Genomic DNA, 16,348 nt, shown 5'->3' on the forward strand with positions numbered 1-16,348 from the left:
TAATCATTGATCTGCGAGCAACCGCAAGGGGAGTTTACGGACACCGAGTAAAGCCGAGAGCCAGGGTTGGGTGAATCATTGACTTGTGCCAGTTGCCCAAGGGTTTTTGGTGGCGGTTGAACTAAAGGCAGCTGGGGCCTCCAGCATGGCGTCAGCACCACTTCCAGAGCTGCCTGTTAGTGACCAAGCCTTTCTTAGGTGGACCTTGACTTGAGACTAGAATTTAGGATAAAGGGAGTTGGGTTGTCTCAGTCTCAGGGTAGAGCTCAGCTAGCTAGTAGATGTGGCTATGACTGCAAAAGAGTCTTTTTATGAAGATAAACAGTTATTTTAGTGACGGTGGTATTCTGTTCCTATAGAAAAAAATCATCCACAAAGGTCACTGTTGCCATTCTAACTAAGACAGGCAGGATTGTATTTGTGAGAGTTTTGTGCGTGTTTATGTATGTTTTCTCGCCATGTGACAAGACTCTTCTGTAGGGAAATTATACCATCAGTCATGGCCAGACAGCCCTTCTTGAGCACAGGAATACTTTGAGCTCTGACATCTCCTGAGTTTCTGTGGTTTTGCCTTTATTAAGCTCTGCAGTAGAGAGTGCCAAGATGATGGATATATTTAAAAGCTGCATATTTTTAGGAAGAGGGAAAATATATGGCTTGTTCTTTGCTGAAAGAGGGTAGGGCAGTGGTTAGAACTGACTGACTCTGTGACTTGACTTGCTGCTGGAGGAGGGTTGCTCGGGTTTTTTGGAGTCTTTTTTAAGATCAGGATTAGCTGATGTTAGGGCAGGTCCAGGGCAGTTACCCAGTCATCTGGAGTAAAATGATTAATAACTGTTCCTCTCTGGATGGGTTAGTCCATTCTTAATTCAGAATATGCAAAGCTTCCAAGGTGCTGGGGTTTTAATTCTGTGGACTTAAAGTAATAAGTCCTTGCTGCTTGTGTGACTTGCAGTTCACACTAACAAGTATGTGTTGAATACCCTCTGGGTGATACGGGGTGAACAAAATGAGAAAGAGGCCGAGCCAGGACTGGAGAGAAGAGATTGTGGAGAAGGGTCTCACAGAGGAGGTCGTGTCTAAAGGGGTCATGAGTCGGACGTTTTGAGAGTGGTAAGAGAGCAGGGAACATTCCAGGCCAAGGGAAAACCCTTGAGCAAAAGAAGGACAGAAAGGCATGAACGCTCACTGGGTGTTTAGGGAATGATCAAGAGGCCAGCATGCTGTCCCCAGGCCAGGATGGGAAAGCCTTGGGCTGCTGTGCTTTATGCCCCCTGTTAGGGAGGGCAGGGCAAGGCGGGTGAGCTGGGAGGCACAGAGGCCCACTGGAAGTCTTCCGAAGGAGGGCCGGGACGAGGGCCGGCGAGGGGGGAGCTGGAGAGGAGGGGGCTAAACTGAGAAGCATTTGGTGGCTCTGTACTGCGGGAGTTGAAAGCACACACCTTGGAGTCAGTCTAGATGCTTTGCCATTTACAACTTGTAGGAATTCGAATGAGTTACTTAACCTTCCCTTTTGATGCTTAGTTTTCTCATTTGTAAAATGGGCATAAAAACAACACCTACCGTATAGGTGGCTGTGAGGAAATGAGATCATTTATGCAAGTGCCTCCTGCATAGTATTAAACATACAGTAAACAACTTAGGGGTTGATGACACGTTTGTTTGTTTGGTCAGGGAGAGGGGGAGAGTTAAGGGTCACGATGGTGGGGGTGATTGGAGAGACAGGGAGACACTTACTGCATGGGTCAAATGAGGCGATAAACGAGTCCTATAGAGACAGTAAAGGTAATCTTAGAATGAGCCTGGGTAGTCCCCCGTCCTGCATCTGGAGCTCCCAGTGAGCAGAACTTTGATCTCTCTGGAGAGAGGTGGGAGCCTGGTGGGCCCTGACCACACGTCGGCTTTCATGGGCCACGCAGCACTGCCCTCCAGTGGCCAATGAGCGGAGCAGCCAGAGGCGGCTCCCAGCCCTCAAACCCCCGCTTTCCTCTTCCACATAAAGCAGCTGTAGGTGGATTGGCCCCCGGGAGGCTGGCTGAAGAGTTAGTAAATCCGGTCAGACATTTATATTCAGATCTGTCGTCCATACTAACTGGGAGGAGAAATCGCTTAGATGAGGAAGAGCTAATCGTCTACATTTCCCTGTCCTCGCTCACTCACTCTCAGTGCTGCACAGCTTAGACCTCCGGAGGATTACCTGGGCGTGATGCAGGGGCAGCCGAGCTCTCCGTGGTCAGTGGACCAGTGTAGAGCGGAGGCACTGTGATAAGGGCTTTTCCAGTGTGGCAGTGAGAGTGGGCATTGCAAAGTTCAGCGAGTACACAAATGTCTGCTTTCTTTCCATTCTTTGGTCCGTAGGGTTACCCCTTTTTGTCCAACGCACAGTGGCCCGAACCATCGTTTTACAGGAGATTATTGGCAAGGGCCGGTTCGGAGAAGTGTGGCGCGGCCGCTGGAGGGGTGGTGATGTGGCTGTGAAAATATTCTCTTCTCGTGAAGAGCGGTCTTGGTTCCGGGAAGCAGAGATATACCAGACAGTCATGCTGCGCCATGAAAACATCCTTGGGTTTATTGCTGCTGACAATAAAGGTAAAGGGCTGGGTTTGGATACAGGGTGTCCCAAAGCCAACGGTAGTCCCAGATGGAGGAGTGACTGCGGAAACTGAACGGTTGTGCGACAGCACAGTTTTATTTGCCTTTATAGTTATTACCCATAGCAAGAGGATCTGAGTAAGGCGATGGTTTTCAAACTTCTCTTCTATGAAAAGCTTGTGCAGAAATCCAGGTTATTAAGCAAGTAAATAAGCAGTTATTAAGCAGATAAATAACCCCTCATCCTACCTGCTCACTTTCCCTTCTGTGATACTCCCAAACCCACCCCTAGGGTAGTGCCTGCAGGGGCTCCAGTAAATTTACCTTCATTCCGGTTGGAACGAAGAAGGGTGGCTTCAACCCCTGCCAGGAAAGGATGGCCCTGGAAAAGCATGTGATCCACACTGTGTGACAGACCAGCATCATACACACTATTGCAGTGGAGCGGGCGCAGCAGAGACACGGCCTGCCTCCCCCCAGGTGCTCCCCCGTGGCCTTCAAGCTCAGCTTTTGGTCCGCTTGTACCTGAGGTTCTTTATTTCCTCCTCCCTCTCTCTGCTGATTTTGCTGAAGTTTTTGAGTCTCTCTCGTGTGCCCAGGCATGTGCTCATTCTTAAGGACCTCACTGACTAGCAAAGAGACAAACTAATGATTGATTATAGGAAGTAATCAAACAACAGCTGTTCTGGTGAGCACAAATTGGGGGTGAGATGGGGACCACGGATATCATAGCCGAGCTTGATTGAGGCGAAGGTGGCAGGGAGTTGGTCAGAAAGAAAAACGAATGAAAAGAGCACTCCAGACGCATGTGCCAAGGGGAAGTGTCTTTGGGAACCTGCAGGTAGCTGGGGACGTTCCAGCCAAAGACATGGGTGGAGAGGTGGCAGAGGCCAGATTAGGAAGGGCCTTTTTGAGAAGATTGTATTTTATTATAGAGAGTGGGTAGTAATCGAAATTTCATTCATTTATTCAGTAACATTCACTGGCTACTGTCTGGTCCTGGAATCATCACACATAAGAACAAGACACAGTCCCTGACCTTACAGCGCCCAGGAGGAGGGGACAGCCGACACCTGGGCAGGTAGCGCACTTGAAGTCAGAAAGACCGTGGGTGAAGGCATTTACATTTTAGAAGAGTGTCTCCGACGGTCAGGACACAGTTTGCTCCATGGTCCAGCAGTTTTTAGAAGTTGGTGCTGGCAAAGGCTATGGAAGATGCTAAGTGTTTGTTTTTCCTTCCTAAAACAACAGCAGGCTGCTCATTCCTCACATTGCCATGGCGGTTTGTAGTGGCCTCAGCTGCCCCCAGGCTGAAGAGACTTGACCTCTCACGCAAGGGAGGAAGGGGAAGAGAGAATTCCTTACTCCCTCTGAGTAAGCTGTGCCTTTTTAAAACAGCATTACCTTTTGATTATTCATTTAAATCTGACATATATTTTAAAGGGTCAGAAGATGCCTTCCCTTCTAACTTATGGGCAGGGTCCTCAAGATGTCAGGGCTAGTTGAGTGTAAAGGGGTGTGTTTGGTGGACCCCTCGTTCGTAATCAGGGAAACAGAGGCTGGTGCTTTTCCAGGAGCCACTCCCTGTATTGATTCTGGCAGCTTGTGTGAGTAGGATCTGGCTGTTGAAACCCACACGAGGGCCAGGGGAGGAGGAAGATCGGACTCCTTTGTTCTTGTCTTTTGAACATGACGTGGATAGTATAGTGTCCTGGAGCTAGGGCCAGCTTGGAATTTGGGAGATCTCAATCCAATTTCCAGTCTTCTTACTGACAACAGCGCAAGCTAATTAGATTACCAGCTTTTGGTTTTTCTTTTTCTCCCTCCCTTCTTCCCACTCCTCCTTCCCGCTTTACGCTGCATCCCCCTCTCCGCTAGTACGAAAGTGTGTGCTCGCCACCTCCCATTGCTCTTCTGAGGATAAGATGATAAGATTCCTCTCTGGAATACTTGTAAGTGTGCTCTTCATGCGTTGAAAAGCATTTTTGGCCTGGAACACAATAATGCACAAAGGAGCTCTTTCCTCCTCTCACAGAGAGCTCATAGCCTGGTAAGAGTAATGGACTTCAAGGACCCGCTACAAATGAGCCTGGTGCTCAGGTTGGGCTGTGCTTGAAGGGTCTCGGAGCACAGAGGAGGGCCTGCGAAGCCTCCTTGGCAGGGGTGGGTGCAGCCAGTCATGGTTTTGACGAGCGGGTCTTGTCAGGATCAGAAGCAGTGTTGCAAAAGAAACAGATGATCCTGTCACTTTGCCTAAGCATGTGCTTCCTCTTCGGGGTGCCTCGCATTTCAAATTTGGGTGTAATCAGGGAGCGCGGCTCAGAATCCTACCTACGGGAAGTAAGGGAGCAGGTCTAAGAAAGAAAGCCTGTCCTGTCCTTCCTGGAGCCTAAAGCCGTGGACGGTGGTGGATGAGACGGGCACAGAGGGGCCTCAGGAGGCGTAGGGGCGGGGAGCGGGGAGTACAGGGGTCTAACTGGGGTTTGTGTCGCACACATACTCTTCCTTTCCTACCTTGACCTTTTTGCTGGTAGTTGTGCCTTTTCTGGAACTCCTCTGTGGTTCTCTGCAGATAACGGCACCTGGACACAGCTGTGGCTTGTCTCGGACTATCATGAGCACGGCTCCCTGTTTGACTATCTAAACCGGTACACGGTGACCATCGAGGGGATGATTAAGCTGGCCTTGTCTGCTGCGAGCGGTCTGGCGCACCTGCACATGGAGATTGTGGGCACCCAAGGTGAGTGGACCTGTCCCATCCCCACCGAGCTCCCAGAACTCCTTCTCACTGAGGATGCTGGATCTGGGCCTCAGGGACCGGGGTCTGGTCTAAGCGAGAGGAGCTTGGGCCTCACTCCAGCGAGAACAAGAGGTGCCTCTGCCTTCAGAGCTCCTCGGGGGAACTCCTGACGGAAATGTTGGTTGTTTGTCCCCGATGGACTGGCATGGTTGTTGGTTGGGGAGCTGGCGTTAACTGAGTGGTCATCTCAGACGCCCACGGTTCGCTGGTAAAGGAAGGGACTGAGAAAATCGCATGACCTACTGTGCCGAGCATCAGTTCAGTGAGTTCACACGCTCATCGTTGGGTCAGCTTGATGGGTCAGACACTGGGCCCTACTAATCTAGGAGGGCCCTCCTGGAGGAAGACGACCTCGGGCACCCCTGCTTGTTGACTGACATCAGCTCTTTGGGAGCTCCTGGGGCTTGGCAGGTGGCACATTGCTCCCTGGTGGCTGGTCGACCAGGCAGCAGCTCTTGCTGGCCGTGACAGAAAACCAGACACGAAAGTTTGACCCTGTTGCTAGGCTCTCCAGGGAAAGTAGCAGTCCTTACCTCCCCCGTTTGGTTCTGAGAACCTAGCTAGCGCAGCAGCTTCTCTCTGAACTCCTCAGCAATTCTATACGGGAGCTTATTAGTTCAGCGAAGGTGGGCAGGAGTAGTGTAAATATAGTAATATTAACTCATACGCATGCCCTTCTAAGCTCTTGACTTACCTAAGTTAATACAATACATTTAATCCTTACAACATTCCCATGACGTAAGTACTGGTGTTTAGTCTCATTTTATGGATGAGAAGACCAATGCATAGACAGGTTAAGTTGCATTTCCAGGGTTACTGGGTTAGTGGGGAGCAAAACGAGGACTCGAACCCATACGTCTGGCTGCAGAGACTATGCTTTTAACACTTGTACTGTCTTTCTTCAAAGATCCCTGGTTTTTTTTTTTCTCTGCTAGGGAAGCCTGGAATTGCTCATCGAGACTTAAAGTCAAAGAACATCTTGGTGAAGAAAAATGGCATGTGTGCCATCGCAGACCTGGGCCTGGCTGTCCGTCACGATGCAGTCACGGACACCATTGACATTGCCCCCAACCAGAGGGTGGGAACCAAACGGTAGGAAGGCCCTGGGCCTTCGCGCTTGCCCGACACTTGTACTGAGTAGCCCTTGCCCATCTGCCCGGCAGAAGGCGGTGTGGTCCTTATTCTGACAGCTGGCAGTTGAATTGAACACCTGCTCCCCACACTGGAAAGCCACACAGGTTGCATCGCGCAGATACAGGTGCCAGCGGCACAGCTCCAGAGGACCCTGTACCCATAAGTGCTGGTGCATTGGGCAGGGGAGGCCATGGAGAAGGAGAGCCTGGAGCAAGATTTAGAAGGGAGACAGGCACCAGGCTTGGCTGGGGGAGAGGGAAAATGTTGCAGTCTGAAGGGGTGGCCTGTGCAGGACCCCAGAGGAGGCAGGGAGCGTGTTTTGCTTAGGGTGTAGAGAGCAGGTTTGCCAAGCTAGAGCAGAGGTCGTCCAGGGTGGAGATGAGGGACCCCCGTAAGGATTATGGGCCTCCTTCCCGCGTCGTAGAGAAGTGAAGTAAGAAATAAGGAACATGGCATACCCTGGTCTAATGGTTAAGACTCCGAGCACTCACTGCCGAGGGCCTGGGTTCAATCCCTGGTCGGGGAACTAAGATCCCACAGGCCACATGGCATGGCCAAAAAAAAAAAGGAAATAAGGAACAGATTGACTGTGACTCCAGATCGACTTCACGAGCTGGAAGTGCAACTTTTCATAGGATGGAAGAGGAGGGCTGTTTCTCTGCTGAGTCTCAGTGAATTTCACTAATTGTGCTGCTGCTTTTTTTCCCCTTTCTTTTGACCTGAATGATTGCAGCCACCCAGGCCCCAAAGTGTGAGGCCTGAGGTGAGCTGATTTGCCTTCTGTGGGGAGTGGGGAGTGGCTCAAGCAGTACTCATGAACTAACTGAGTGGGACTCTGATGACTACCTAGAATTAATTCTCATTTATGTGCACGGGTAAGATAACAGAAGAAGTTCAGACTGAAATTTAAGCTCAACCCATTATTGGCTGCATTGAATAAAGTCCAAGCCCCCAGTAGCAACCAGATATTATGTACTGTTCCTGCTCTGTGGCCTACAGTACACATACCTCTGCCAAGAAATCAAAACATGCTTAAAATAAATCTTGGCAGTTAAAAAATAGAGATAGAAATAAGAGTAGGCTAGTATTACCAAACCTTGCTAAGGTGTTTAGATTCGAATCCAAAGCATGGGAGTTTGCAATAATAAGAATCCATCACTTCCTCCTCCCCAAGGGGCTGTCTTGGGGTGATGCTGTCCCACATTCAGGGGGCCCTTGAATCAGTACTTTGAGTCCAGAAAGAAGTCATCGTTTTCTATGCGTGATCACATTTCCTTTGCTGTTGCAGATACATGGCCCCCGAAGTACTTGATGAAACCATCAACATGAAGCACTTCGACTCCTTTAAGTGTGCTGATATCTATGCCCTTGGGCTCGTGTACTGGGAGATTGCTCGAAGATGCAACTCTGGAGGTACGTTTCTTCCTGCCTTCTCTGGCTCCTACCTCGCAGTCCAGAGTGCCGGACCACCTGAGGGGCTAGTGTTTTCCTGCCTTCTTTCTCTTAACAGCCTGTCGATGCCTAGCGCCAGAACCCGTCACACTTAGGGTTCTCATCCAAGAGGAGGGAGGGGACCGGGGAGCAGCAGGGCTAAGAGTGTGTTTACTCTTTGGACCAGCTTGTTGAATAGTGTTTTATGTTGTGGTGACCGTTCCGGGGACTCATTTGGGCTTTTTTGGGGGTTTTTTGGTATCACATTGTCTTTATTGGTCTGTCGAGCTTGGGAAAGCCCTGAGCAGGAATAGCACAGGACTAATGCAGGGGTCTCTTTTACACAGGAGGCAGGGTATTCTAACACACTGGCTCTCAAGCCACGTTCCTGGGGAACGTGGGGTTTCATTGATAAAATAATAGTGGTGATTTCTCAATTTGTGGGAGAAAGCTTACTAATGCATAGAATTTTCTCACAATGAGTTTTTTCTTATGCAATTTTGTCTTAAGTCTTTGGCATTTGCAAGTGTTCAACCACGTCAGAACTCAATGAAAGGTAGTATCAGATTTAGCAGAAAACATTTTTTATCATCAGCTTAGTATATCAGAATTTTATGGTGACTTCCAAGTATTCTGCCACATGATCAAGTTCAAGAACCACTAGAAGCCTGCCCTCAGCCATTTATCTTTGATGTAAGAGATTCCAGGTCAGTGGAAGTGAATTAAATTAAATTAATTAAAAAGAACTGATGAGTGTTCCAGCAGAGCCCTTTTCTGTATTTTACTGCCTTTTTCCATCTATGATACATTTGGTAAGATCCAAATTATGGAGGAGGCACCCAGGTATTGTACATCTTAAATTTTGATCATGATATACAGATAAAACAGATCAAGATAAATCTGGTCACACAGGTCTGTGTGGGTACTATTATTGTCACCGTTTTGCAGATGAAGAAGATGAGTCACAGATTAGGTGATTTGTCCAAGGTCACACCACTAATAAACTAGGATTCAGACTCTGGCAGACTGAGGCCAGAGTTCAAGCTAATTGCTCCTTAGATAATTAACCAAGTCAGACTCTATTTAAAAATCTGTCCCAGGACTTCCCTGGTGGTGCAGTTGGTAAGACTCTGTGCTCCCAATGCAGGGGGGCCCAGGTTCGATCCCTGGTCAGGGAACTAGATCCCACGTGCATGCCACAACTAAGAGTTCGCATGCCACAACTAAGGAACCCACGTGCCACAACTAAGGAGCCCACGTGCCACAACTAAGGAGCCAGCGAGCTGCAACTAAGGAGCCCACCGGCCGCAACTAAGACCCAGCGCAACCAAATAAATGAATAAATATTTTTTAGAAATAATAAAATAAATGCTAATCTCAATAAATAAATAAATAAATAAAAATAAAAATCTGTCCCATCAGCTCAGAACAGCAGAATTTTTTCTGGAAAAAGGCATAAGAAAGTTACATTGGATTTTTTTAAATTAACTTTTTATTACGGAAAATATTTCGGTTTGTAGCTCTAGAAGATAAGGACTTCAAAAATATAGTACTATTACCACCCTTTAAAAAATGGACAGTAATTCTTAATATCATGTAACATTAGCCAGTGTTGAGATTTCCCCAATTGTCTGCGAATTTTTTTAAAAAAACAGCTTGTTAAATCAGGGTTTAAATAATGTCCATCCACTGCAGTTGATTGATACAACTCTCAAGTCTCATAATCTACAGGTTACCCCTCAATTTTTTTCTTCTAAAGATTTAGTTATTATTTATTTATTTATTTTTATTTAATTTTGGCTGCGTCAGGTCTTAGTTGCAGCATGCGGGATCTTCGTTGAGGCACACGGGATCTTTTTGTTGCGGCGCGCAGGCTTCTGTCTGGTTGCGGCGTGCAGGTTTTCTCTCTCTAGTTGTGGCGTGCGGGTTTTTTCTCTCTCTAGTTGTGGCACGCAGGCGCCAGGGCGCGTGGGCTCTGTAGTTTGCGGCACGTGGGCTCTCTAGTTGAGGCACGAGAGCTCAGTAGTTGTGGCGCATGGGCTTAGTTGCCCCACGACATGTGCGATCTTAGTTCCCCGACCAGGAATCGAACCCTCATCCCCTGCATTGTAAGGTAGATTCTTTACCACTGGAACACCAGGTAAGTCCCCTCTCCTGCAATCTTCAAAGCTGGAGAATCCAGGTCCTTTGTCCTGTAGGGTTTTCCTGTCTAGATTTTCCAGGTAGCCTCTTACGGAGTTCACACGTTCTACTGTTTCTGTGAACTTCCTATGAGAGTTCCATCTAAAGACTAGAATCATTTGTTTCCCCCAAAATCCTTCTGTTAAAAGACACACATAACGGTGGTTATCTCTCTTCTTGTGATGTTAACAGCTATTGTTGATCATTGTCCAAATCCAAATTGATTAGAGGTTGAAAAATGCCAGTATTCCAATCCTGTCAAACTTCATGTATTAGCTAGATTTTTTCTTTATAGAGAAACTTCCCCTATTATCTATTTGGTTACCAAGATGTTTAATTTGAAGAGGAAAGGCAGGAAAAATACTTGATTCTTTCCATTTATTTGCCATTTTTCAAAATAATGAGTTTATTCCCTATCATCCTACAAAGGCGACTGAGGTTTTGGTTTATTTGTTTGTTTTTAGTGTCATCACGAATTGGTGATTTAAAATATTTGTTTCCATTGAAGTCATAGGTCTTACTATTGCTTAAATGTTCTCATCTTTGGCTAGTTGGGAGCTTTTCAGGTCGGTACCTTTTGACATGGCCTCAGTAGTCCTTGATAGTTTCCTTGCTTTTTGTTACGAAAAAGATATTCCTGGCTAATCCTGTGTGTCTCTTGTCCCATACCTAGCATTGGCCAGGCTCTCCAAGGAGCCCTAGTTCCTTTTAGTGGGAAGTGGTATTTACAGATCACAACATGGGTGTTGTCATTGGCTTTTGAGTAATCTCTTCCTTCTTTTGATAACTCCGGTGGACGTTTTCTTTTCTCCCAGGAGTCCATGAGGAATATCAGCTGCCATATTATGACCTAGTGCCCTCTGACCCTTCCATTGAGGAGATGCGGAAGGTCGTATGCGACCAGAAGCTCCGCCCCAACATCCCCAACTGGTGGCAGAGTTATGAGGTGGGAAGCTCCCCTCTCTCCCGTGGCCTTTCTATCTGCCCGATCTCTCTCCCTTAGAAAAGCGTTTCCCGAAAATGGGGCCAACCCCAGGGCTACCCGCTGAGCGTGTCGGTTATTACAGACTATTAATGTGCTGTTGTATTATATACTGAGCCCTTGTCCTGGGCACTGTAGGGTCCCCTTTGGAATTGACAGCCTAGAAGAAGAAAAAGGCTTGGTCCCAGGACACAGATAAGAGAGAAAACAAAGACTGAGTGGGAGCTGTTAGACCTGTCCAACTAGAAAAATGGCTCTGGAGCCACAGGGGTGAGCTGAGCTTCGTGGAAGAGTTAAGAAGAGGCGTCCACGAAGGGTGTAGAAGAATGAGAGGGTGGGACTCAGTGAGAAGACATGTCTGCGAGGGAAGTGGCCTTTCTAAAAACTCAGAAGCGAGGAGGGTGTAGAGAATTTGGATTGGGGAGTGATGGCGGATGAAGCGGGGAGGGGATGACATTCGATGGAAATAATAGAAATGAGGACAAATTTATGATCTAGATTCCTAATAAACATGGAGTTGTGGGGTCTTAGAGTCTTTGGCGGCACAGGGTTTGCTTAGCTAGTGCTCTTGGGCCTCCTTTCCACTCGTGGCTCTGCTTTAAGGAGTGTAGCCACTGGAGGGCAGGCCTGCATTGAAGAACAGAATGACTGAGCTCACATTTTGGTGACGCCTCCTCTTTGCCTGACAGAGCAGCCTTTTCCAAACTGTTCCTTGGAACCCTCAGGGTTTATTCACTTCAGAGGGTGAGGGAAGCAGAAAGAGCCGGTCTTCAGCTGCCCGCACCCCAGTCCCTCTTCAGTCGGGGCTGTTTATGTGTTGGGACTCCGCTGGGGAAAACGGGGTCCCACTGCTAAAAGGAATCTGGAAAACGCCTGAGGCAGCAGTCTGGGGACTCCGTAGCCCTCCACAGGTGACCCTCCAGGTCCGCCCCTTGGCTGCCCCTGGCCTGTGTCATCCAGGCCCTGGCCGTGAGCTTCTGCCTCTGACGAGACTGCCTCTCAGGGGCTGCTGCCGCCTCCTCCTCCGCCACCCTGTCTCTGCGCGTGAACGTGGGGTCACAGCCGCGTGCGCGCTCATGCTGGGGGATGTCCCTGCTGTGCCTGGCTCGTGCGCTACTTTTAAAAAAAGTCAGTAAACAGTCATAAACATGGATACTCAAACTTTCCAGAAATGATTTTCAGATCACAGGCTGTTGCAGGTATTTCTCTCAGGATCACCCAGACGCCGGGGAGTGGCTGACCAACCATGCTTGCCGAGAAGGTCCCCCTCCCCAGGCTGTCCCTTAAGGAAGGGAGAGCGGGGGCGGGGGCGGGGGCTGGGGGGTGGGCGGAGCTCGCGGGCATTTCCCTGGGGTCCGGAGGAGGAGGACGGGTGGGGGAGACGGCCGCCTGGGGACCAGGAAGGCTTCAGTGGGGCAGGGGCAGGCTCGAGTGACGCCGGGTCTCTGTGCAGGCGCTGCGGGTGATGGGGAAGATGATGCGGGAGTGCTGGTACGCCAACGGCGCAGCCCGCCTGACCGCGCTGCGCATCAAGAAGACCCTCTCCCAGCTCAGCGTGCAGGAGGACGTGAAGATCTAGCTGCCCCTCCCGACACGCTGCCGGGCAGCGGGACCTACAGCCGAGCTGCCGTGTTGAGCGTCCGATGGAGGCCTACCTCTCGTTTCTGCCCAGCCCTCTGTGGCCAGGAGCCTGGCCCGCAAGAGGGACAGAGCCCGGGAGACTCGCTCACTCCCACATTGGGTTTGAGACACAGACACCTTTTATATTTACCTCCTAGTGGCACGGAGCCTCTGAGAGCAAACGGTGTGGAGAACTCAGTGCCACAGCCTGGACCGGCTGTAGTGGGAAGTTCTGCAAAGCCCGGTGCACCTGGCGAGAAGCCTGGCGTGGTGACGGGCGGCCTGGGAGGGCCTGGGAGGGCCCGGGAGGAGCGAGCGTGGCCCCTGCTGAGCGGCACCGAGGGCTTTCCTCTGGGACCAACCCCAGCGCAGCGAGGCAGCCCGGGGAACCAGAAGGATGGCCCCTCTCGGCAGCGCCGGGCCTCGTGCTCCCCTCCGCCCCGTCGGGACACCTGGAGGGACTGCCAGTGCCCGTCTGTCCAGCCGTGTATGCATGTGCCGAGGTGCGTCCCCTGTTGTGCCACGCCCTTACACGTGTGTGTGCGTGCGCGTGTGTGTGTGTCTGTAGGTGCGCACTTACCTGCCTGAGCTTTCTGCGCATGTGCAGGTCAGCGGTGTGGGCGTCATGCCGGCTCTGCGTGCTGGGGCCTCTGTTCAGTAGTGAGCAGCGTCTGGTTTCCCTGGGGCCCCTCCCGGAGGTCTCCCTCCCCTCCCTTCCAGAAGCCCCACTCCACGGTGGGTCTCCCTCCCCTGTGTCGCCTGGCCCTCCTTCTCCATTTCAGACTGTGGAACCAAAGCTGGCCCGGTTGTCTGTGGCAGGCAAGGCTTTTGGGTCCAAATGTGAGGGAGGCGGGGTGGGATGGGCAGGGGGAGAATCTTGGTGGAAGTCTGGGGTGTTGTGGTCAGCGGCCACCGTGGGAAATGAGCCAGCCTAAGGGCATCGTCCTCGGCAGCGTCAAGGAAGGGCCGAGGAATTTGAAGCCCAGATCTTGGGACTCAGATCGGAATGTCACATCTGTCTTTCATATCCCAGATTCTGGAAACAGCAGTGTATATTTTTGGTGGTAGTGGATTTAGGGTGGGGAAGGGCGGGGGGGGCAAGGAGTGGGGAGGGAGTCTGGGGTGGGAGGGAGGCATCTGCATGGGTCTTGTACTGGATTATCTGACCATGGTGGAGGGAAGATGTGAGACTTGCATCCACTTCAGGGGCTTTACTAAAGGGAACAGCCCGAGCTGAACCTGTTGTTTAACCTGAGTGTAGTATTTAACGACGTCTGGAAGCACGGTTGTGGGTGGTGATTCCGTCAGCATATCTTAGGTATATATTAACTTTGAAGCCATAACTTAACTGGAGTGGTTTGGTTTTCTTTTCTTTCTTTCTTTTTTTTTTTTTTTTTTTTTTAATTTAATTGGGAGGGTCTGGATTTTAACTTTTTTTAAATATTGTTAAGTTTTTATAAAAGGAAAACCATCTCTATGTGATGATTACCTCTCAATCTATTTGTTTTTAAGGAAATCCCTATAAAAACAACCACAAAAAAAATGCTTCAATCAAACGCACACTGCTCAATCACACTGGAAATGTCTGTCCTTGTACCTGAGCCTGCTCCCCCCACTCAGCAGCAAGAGTTCCTCTGCCCTGGGGGTTGGTCTCGCTTGCGTCCTGCCTCCCCTCCCAGTTCCACAAGTGGGTTTTGCACTGGGGCCCTAGCCTTCTGTGCGTCGTGCAGCAGGTTGCAGCTTCTCCTGCAGGCATTCACGCTACAGACATCGCTGAGTGCCTGCTGGATGCCAGGCAGTACGCCGGGCGCTGGGAAATACAGCTGTGAACAAGACAGGCTTGGGTCCTACTCTTGGAGCACCGACCGTGGGACCCATTCAAGTTAGTGGGTGACTGTTTTGAGACCAGAAGTTTTTGTGTTTGCTTCTGAGCCTTTTGAGCCCGGAGTGATTGCTCTTATATAAGACCACTAAGGAGTGAGGATGCCCACCTGTCCCCCACCAAAGAGGCCGGTGGTGGGCAGTGAGACCCCCCCAGTCGCTGCGTTCATCCGGAGCCCCCTTCCTGCCCCCAGGGGAGGCACAGACTGTGTGCAGCCTCAGAGCATCCCTGCCTCCAGCCCAGCGATTCTCTGCCAAAGCTTGTGGAGGAGCGGAGAGCCCTCCCGCCACTTCCACTGGTCTCCCCAGTGCCCTGGCCTTCCTATTTATTTTCCTGCTGTATCGCTTCTTTCCTTGCATTAAAGGAGATCTTCCCCTAACCCTCTGAGCCAATTTACTGGCTACTGACTAATTTCCCTCGAATACCAATTGTGTCATTAGGGGGACCTTTCCCCACCCCTGCCGACGCCCCATCTGTCCGCCCTGCGGCGGAACTTGGCGGTTTAGAGGAGATGATGGAACTCAGACTCCTCTCCCCCCTGCCGCAGCCAGCCTCTGGGATCTGCCAACACTCCTTGACCCAGGGACTCCCAAGCCACTAGCCCACTTCCCCAGTGGCCCTGCTGTCCTCACCACACACTCCTTCTCCACCTCCGGGGAAGACTGAGCAGTTTTGGGGGGAAGCTCCCAACCCCACCACCACCACTCTTAACCCAAGAGTTAGGAGTGAGAGAGTTGGGAAGAAACTAAAGCCGTGGTTTTGGCCCCCTGAGGCTAACCCTGATCCACAGGGCTACCTGCACCTCTGGATTCTGGATTCACAGACCAAGTCCAAGCCCGTTCTTAGGTCGCCGTCAAGGCCCCCGAACGGCATTCTCGGTACTTCTGTTTGTTTTTGTACATTTTATTAGAATGGACTGTAAAATAGCCACTTAGACACTTTACCTCTTCAGTATGCAAATGTAAATAAGTTGTAATATAGGAAATCTTTTGTTTTAATATAAGAATGAGCCTGTCCAATTTCTGCTGTACATTATTAAAGTTTTATTCACAGAGCTTTTCTGGTGCCATCTGTTTCACATCTGTTGACTGGCTGCCCAGCCTTTATCAGGGGAGTTGGGCAGGTGCTTCAGGTAGCGTCCCTCCCGCCACTTGCTGGGATACGACGTTAACACCAGCTGCAGCAGGTCATGTCAGAAGAGGACCCCGTCGGAACATCCAGGGTCTTCCTGAGGCTGTTTGTTCCTCTGTGTTTCATAGAGGGAGGGCCTGGCGTGTGAGGGGGAGCGGAGGACAAACTCAGCACCTTTTCTTGGGCTTTATCTGTGTTTGTCTTTGTCTTTTAGCATTTTTCTCTTTATATAAAAGAGAGTCTTGATCCTGGTAAATCACAAACCACCCAGTCTCGAAGGCAACCTGGGCCCTCCTCAGTTTTAGCTTTCCCCCTCCTGACTTGGAGTATACATGTGAATTTGGGGTTGGCTAAGTGACTTGGAGATGGGAGTCTTCAGTGGTGACTACGGGGTTTTCAGTGTGTGGGTGGCTGTGAGGAAGAGCCCTAACCCAACATCTCTAGGCTGAGGAACCAAGAGAGCAAGTCCTAGAATCATAGACTCTCAGGTTTAGATGGGACTCCAGAGGTCCAGCACCCATCAGGCACTTGACCCCCCCCACGGCATCCCTGCCGAGTGGCGTGGGCCTCGTGCTGTAACACTCAGGACCACAAC

General features: G+C 50.2%; 1 protein-coding gene across 4 annotated transcripts in view; it reads left to right on the forward strand.

The window, feature by feature from the left end:
• ACVR1B (activin A receptor type 1B) overlaps positions 1 to 12,796 on the forward strand; it is a 31,311-nt gene extending 18,515 nt beyond the window's left edge. For 3 of the 4 annotated variants that reach the window (XM_059935926.1, XM_059935925.1, XM_059935927.1), the window contains 6 exons: positions 2,359 to 2,589; positions 5,165 to 5,332; positions 6,328 to 6,484; positions 7,815 to 7,939; positions 10,954 to 11,084; positions 12,574 to 12,796. In XM_059935926.1, coding sequence (XP_059791909.1) covers positions 2,359 to 2,589; positions 5,165 to 5,332; positions 6,328 to 6,484; positions 7,815 to 7,939; positions 10,954 to 11,084; positions 12,574 to 12,699 — 938 coding nt within the window. In that variant the 3' untranslated portion in view covers positions 12,700 to 12,796. Of the gene's footprint in view, positions 1 to 2,358; positions 2,590 to 3,843; positions 3,967 to 5,164; positions 5,333 to 6,327; positions 6,485 to 7,814; positions 7,940 to 10,953; positions 11,085 to 12,573 lie in introns of all 4 variants that reach the window. The other variant, XM_059935928.1, reaches the window with a different exon arrangement.
• Positions 12,797 to 16,348: the final 3,552 nt, after the last annotated feature.

Source organism: Balaenoptera ricei, chromosome 10 (genome assembly GCF_028023285.1).
Source record: "Balaenoptera ricei isolate mBalRic1 chromosome 10, mBalRic1.hap2, whole genome shotgun sequence".
NCBI classification, from domain to species: Eukaryota; Metazoa; Chordata; class Mammalia; order Artiodactyla; family Balaenopteridae; genus Balaenoptera; species Balaenoptera ricei.